The 6,811-nt window shown below is 35.9% G+C and overlaps 1 protein-coding gene across 1 annotated transcript in view; it reads right to left on the bottom strand.

The window, feature by feature from the left end:
- LOC115211694 (opioid growth factor receptor-like protein 1) overlaps window positions 1–6,811 on the bottom strand; it is a 29,155-nt gene that overhangs the window by 17,811 nt on the left and 4,533 nt on the right. Inside the window, exon 3 of the mRNA XM_029780344.2 lies at window positions 2,006–2,090. Within this exon, the coding sequence (XP_029636204.1) occupies window positions 2,006–2,090 (85 nt within the window). The remainder of the gene's footprint in view (window positions 1–2,005; window positions 2,091–6,811) is intronic.

The raw sequence follows: 6,811 nt of genomic DNA, 5'->3' as shown, positions 1-6,811 counted from the left end.
GGACAATTTAACAAAGAAAAAGGATCCTTCATCAGTTGTCAGCTGTCTATCTACTCCTCACTTCAAGCCTTCATTGTTTACTACGTATTTCACTCATTTTCCCCTCATTTGTTTATGTATTTCATTCATTTTATATATTCTTTTACCTGTTTCAGTTGTGACTGCGGCCGTGCTGGAGCACCACCTTTAGTCAAACAAATCAACCTCAGGACTTATTTTTTGTAAGCATAGTACTTATTTTATCGGGCTGTTTTGCCCAACTGCTAAGTTATGGTGATGAAAACACATCAGCATCAGTGGTCAAGTGATGTTAGGGGGACAAACACAGATACACAAACATATACAAGATCGTGAGTGTGACACCCTAACCACTAAGCTACATGTCATCATGTAGCAGTCATATACTCATGTAAATTTGCACACCTCCCTGCAGTTGGTAAGCAAGCTACTTACACACGGCCACTTCTGCAACTATACATATACATATATATATATACATACATGTGCTGAAAAGCTCCTAGCTTTGGGTAAAAGAAAGGGAGCATAATATATGAACACAAAGATCATCCCCACATATATATACATAAAATCAAAATCAAAATCAAAATCAAAATCGATCAACATCAATAGAAACTGTAGCTGTGATACCAGTGCCAGTGGCACATAAGAGAACCATCCGAACGTGGCCGTTGCCAGCGCCACCCTGACTGGCCTCCATGCCAGTGGCACGTAAAAAGCACCATCCGATCGTGGCCATTGCCAGCCTCACCTGGCACCTGTACCGGTGGCATGTAAAAAGCACCCACTACACTCACAGAGTGGTTGGCATTAGGAAGGGCATCCAGCTGTAGAAACATTGCCAGATCAGACTGGGCCTGGTGCAGCCTTCTGGCTTCCCAGACCCCAGTTGAACCGTCCAACCCATGCTAGCATGGAAAGCGGATGCTAAACAATGATGATGATGATGATGATATATATATATATATATATATATATATATATATATATATATACTAGCAGTATCGCCCGGCGTTGCTCAGGTTTGTAAGGGAAATAACTATATAAGCATTTTTAGAGATGCAAAGTATAATAGCCATCTCAATATGGCTAACCACAAAGGGGGGTGTTACTGTAGCTTTTTATGTTCTGAGATTTAATAATACATTTTTAGAGAGTTACTTCCCTTATATAATAGCCAAAAAATGCATTAAAAATGGGAAAAAATGATGGTAAATTTTTTTTTAAATCGTAGACTCATCGTAGACATACGCTAATACCCAGAAGGGCTCGATATGAATCACAACTATAAGATACCCGCTTTTGGTTACACTGCACCGCAAAATGTGAGAGTAGTTAGGAATCTAAATCGTAGGAGACAGACACACAACTTCACTTTTATATATAAAGATATATATAAATTTATATATATATATATATATATATATATATATATATATATATATATATATATATACTAAATTTATAATTATATGCATAATTATATTAAAGGAATTGGATTAACTGCTCCAATATGCTAGAGATAGATACCAAATGGCACTAAAAACAATACACAATTAACTAGAAAGTTATATTTACAACCTGTGCTGAAGGGAAAATAAGATGGTTTTTAGTGCCAGTTGATATGTATCTCTAGCATGTTGGATCAGTTAATCCAATCCCTTTAATATAATAATGAATTTAGTATATAAAAATTATCTATGAGATTTTTTTTCACACTGACCACTTGATAACACCATTAAAGTGATTTTATCCTTAGTAAAGAATAAAAATAAACACACACGCACACACAGAAGGGCTTCCAGTTTGCATCTGCCAAATTCAAACACAAAGTACTGATCAGCCCTGGGACATAGTAGAAGATTCTTGTCCAAGGTGCCACACGGTAGGACTAAATCCAAACACCATGCAGTTTCAAAGCTAGCTTCTTAATCACATAGCTATGCTGGGCCTGTAATGAAAATAAAGATGACAGAAGCCAACTTACCATTTGGTTCGGACTTTCTGCTATTACTGTAGAAGTCCAGATTTGGATTATGATTTCCATAGATTTCCGGTTCAGATTTCAGATGCTATATATTGTAAATAGAAGAGAATGCAATATTTCTTACATCAATCAACCATATATTTATTATAACTATTTTTATATCACTGAAAACTGAGCTTTTAGTTTCATTTGTACCACATTCCTAGCTTTAGTATTTCATTATAGCTCTCCCAGGGATAATATTAATTGAAGTTAGACATTCTGGGGTAAAAGGATTTTTTTTTTTCATACCAGAATATGAAGGAGAGAATGCAAGTGAGAGGTGTAATCTGTTCAGCATATAAAATGATTTATTTAAACATCTTAAGATTAGAAGTTGTTGATTTCTCAACAGAACAAAAAGAAGGGCTAATAGATTATATACCTTGGCAGAGAAATATAATCTATAAAAAATATAACCTCTCCTAATGTATAACTGGTACTAATTTATTTACTCCCACTGAGATGAAAATTAAAACTACTTGCACTGAAGACCAAACATTTGAAAAAGGGAGGTGTGCAGTTACTTGAATTTACCCCAAAGTATGACTGCTACATGATTGACATGTGGCTTAGTGGTTAGGGTGTCACACTCATGATCTTACAATCGTGGTTTCAATTCCCAGACTGGTGGTACATTGTGTTCTTGAGCAAAATACTTCATTTCATGTTGCTCCAGTCTACTCAGCTTATAAATGGGTAACCCAATGAGAGAATAGTCTTCTATGCCGACCTAGCCTGCAGGGGTGGCATCATTCAAAAGCTACAACAATGCAAGGAAGTGCATTGTGACCAGTGGTGTATAACAACATCTGATTGCCTGGTCGACACAGTCATATGACTGCTACTTATTTCATTCAACCAAGGGAAATCAATTGCAAATTAAGGCCAGTGGGATTTGAACACACACCATTGTAGTAGGATAATAAACATTAACCTTTTAGCACTCAGATTAGTCCGTCAAATACAATGCTTGTTTATTCATGTTATTTTGAATTATTCAAGCAATATTTTATACTTTCAAAATTTCGATGATGTGATTGTTTGGTTCTAGTTGGACATTGTAGAGTAAGGTCAGAGAGGCCAGATCTGGCCAGTTTGGGCATAAAACTTGTTAAATATTTTGGCCAGATATGGCCAGTTTAAATGCCAAAGGGCAAATAACTAAAATCAAGTTATTACACTAATCATTATAAGTTGTTATTCACTGTAAAGTTACCTTTGGGTAGTGCTGGGGGTATTCAGAACTCCAAAGTTCAGTAAGAGGGTGCTAAGAGCTCCAATTGAAATAGTTGTAATCAGATTGATTATACACAAATGCATTTTTCAATCATTTTTGTATTCATTTCTTTATTTCTAATTGTATCATATGTGCAAAGTATGTTTGCCATCATTTGTAACTGGTAAGAATACCCTCATTGTAAATATGACTTCTTGAAAATGTAGGGAAATTTTGGTCTAAACAAGTCTTGGTTAAGATGAAATTCCTTAAATATTCTTTGTGGCACCTGAAGGACTATCAAACATTTCAAAATTTAATTTTATGAAGGAGTATAACAATTTTCATGTAGGAATTCTTTTGAGACATGGAATGTATTTCATGGATTATCTAAGAATAAGATCATTGAGAAATGTTGCCTTAGAACATCAGATTAAGAATTCAAAAAATATTCAGAGAGGTGTTTAAAAAATGGAAAGGCATCCTAGTACCCTGTTGATATCCTTATCTGAATTGAACTCAGTACCTATTTATTCACCAGTACTTTCTCAATAATTTGGTCACTGATTTACTGTGTCTTTTCTATCTCTTCAGTTTCTACAATAGCGGTCACTGCTTATTTTAACTTTATTTCCTCTTTTAGTGGTTGAGTGTGAGTAAGATGTTACCACTAATGTTCGTGAGAAAAATGCAATAAGGAAACACATTATCCGCAACACATTTTTCTATTGTTGTGAGTGAAAGCAATGAGCTGCAGTGTCTCATTCAATATATATACAATATTCACACAGAGAGTTCATAGAAATTACTGGAGTTAAGCAAAACATTTTGTAAATAATGAGTATACTTTGTTGAACATTTGGTCAGGGGAAAATAGCAGTAGTCGGAACATTTCAGAGAAGCTCTTGCATGCTGTCCTGGCATAGGCACTTCTTGGTGGCCAAGTCATGAGAGAGAGAGGGAAAAAATTCACAACCTCTGGAATATATAGGAGTCAGCTGTGACGCTACCTGGTGGCATTTACTAGCCAAGGGACGTAATTAATCTAACCTCGCTAGTCTATTACATCCCCCACCACCGAGACCATTGTCAGTAACTTTCAGAATTTGTAGTAGAGCAGAGTAAGGCAATGGCATAAAGAGAGGGGGAAAGGAAAAAAATGTTAATATCTAATTTCTGTCATCACTGGGAAGGAAAATATCTGTCCTAAATTGTTGATCAGAGAAATAACAAAGAAAAAGGGTAAGGAGAAAGCTTCTGCTATAAAGTGGGGGTGGGGAGTATTTGAGATGGGGAGGTGCAAGTGTTGAAAAATCTAAAGTATGAAAAAGAGACAAGAACAGGCATCTTGGTATAGAGGAGCTACATGGCTATCCCACATTATATAGGTGTGGAAGTAGTTGAGAAGGAGATAAAAGAAGGTAGTGATGGAGTACCAGAGAAAATACTCAAGGTAGAAGAAAGGTGAGTACAAAAGAGGAGACAGGCAGAGGTTCATAGGATGGAAGGTGAGAGAGAGTAAATACTTCATAAGAGTGTGTAGGGAAACTAAGAGATGATTAGAGGTGAATGTAGAGAGTGATGAACAAGGGTAGAAATGCAATTGATGGAAAATATATGCATAAAGAAATGTAAGGGTGGGGAGAGGGTGTAAAAGAGGCTCAGAAAGGATAGATCAGAAGGTAGGGGGGTAATGAGCAAGGAGTAGGAGTGGTGAGAATATACAAGCAGGTGCTGAAAAGTTCCTGACTTTAAGGGCATCACGAAACGCCTGGTTGGAGTTCTTTTACAGGGTTTAGAAAAACTGAAGGACAGCTGTGATAAGTGCGTCCATCTGAGAGGGGGATATCATATCTATAAAAGGGAGGATGTGTGTGCGTGTGTGTGTGTACGTGATTGTAATTTATGCATGACCACAAATTAGCACGCATGTTGCTCAAATTTTAGGAGGACATTTGTCAACATCCTATCCGGGTTTTGTCAACTTATTCCCCCTCCCCCCGAGGCACCCACGGATAGGGTAAAAATCTATTTTCAACCATAGCTTTTAACCATAAACAATAAGATAAAGAAAAGTGGAAGAAGGAGGCAGAGAGTTTCACTGGAAAGACAAAGAGAGAGACGGAGAGAGAGTAAGTGACTACGTTCATAAAAAATAAAATGTAAAATGTTTTATTTTTTGTTTTGGAAAGATACTATACTTTATAATCATAGTATATATACTTTCTCACACAACAATTACAATATATTTATTTTAAATCGTTCATCTTCCCCCCCTCTCTCTCACACATTACTTTGGGTGTGAAAGAGTTTTGTTTTTATTCTACGCCGAGTAAAAAAGTGTTTTGCTGACAATCCATGTATTTAACAACAAAGAAACAAAGAGGTGAGTAACAATTTGTCAGAGAATTACACACTATAAATGGGTACAATTTGTGATGCTTCCACCAAACCCCACTCCGTTTCACGGACCACAAAAAAGATTTTGAGGCCAGAGTAGTTGATTCCATGCAAAAAAAGAAAAACGATTTTTTTTCTTAGTGAAAATTGTGCGAGTGTTAATCTACAAATTTAACATTTTTTCCATTCATCTCTGTTTATGAACATGTATGTGTGAACAAAACATGCAATAGGTGTACGTACGTACGTGTGTATGTGGGTTCGTATCTGTTGTCCATATATATTATATATATATATATTATATATATATATATATATATATATATATATATATATATATATATATATATATATATATATATATATATAATATATATATAATATAACTAATTTCAACGGATTTCGCCCAAATTTGACGGCTATATTACTTAGTTTGGTTTGAAATAACGAATTTAATTAGCTTAATAATCCGGGCAAGGCCGGGTTATACTGCTAGTGTTGAATAAAATTATAATTAACTAATCCTCCAGTGTTTTCCTTTACCCAAAGCTAGAAACTTTTCAGCATTTCCTTATATATCTATCTATTTATATCGGTGTGCGTATATATATATATAATATAGATATATATATATATATATACACTAGCAATGCACCCCAGCATTGCCCAGGTGTTATGACCTTATGATCTACAGCCACATTGTTTTATTTGTTCCTTTCTTATGGACAGAATCGGTACACAAGGAGTATGAAACAAACGACTCTTCTTTATAAACATGTTTTTCTGTCATTTTCTGATGAACAACACCGCAGTTTCCGCCTACCAAATTCAGTCTGTTGTTCGGCTACGGCTATAGCAGAAAACACTTGCCCAAGGTACCACGCAGAGGGACTAAACGTGGAACCATGTGGTTCGGGAGCAAACCTCTCAACCATACAGTCATTCTTGCACCTAATGTGTGTGTGTGTGTGCGTGTGTGTATATGAGTGTATGCGCGCGCTCGCGTGTGTGTGTGTTTGCATTTGATGTTAAACCTAGTACTATGTCCCACTATGTCTCAAAGCTTATCAAGCAGAGATCTCGGATCTTTTCCTTTTGAACGGCAGAAGTTTTAAAGTGTTTAGTTAACTAGAAATTGTGTTGACATA

The sequence above is a fragment of the Octopus sinensis genome, linkage group LG5 (genome assembly GCF_006345805.1).
Source record: "Octopus sinensis linkage group LG5, ASM634580v1, whole genome shotgun sequence".
Taxonomy (NCBI): domain Eukaryota; kingdom Metazoa; phylum Mollusca; class Cephalopoda; order Octopoda; family Octopodidae; genus Octopus; species Octopus sinensis.
Note: the sequence above shows the minus strand (reverse complement) of the source record. Positions and strands in the feature narration are given on the sequence as shown.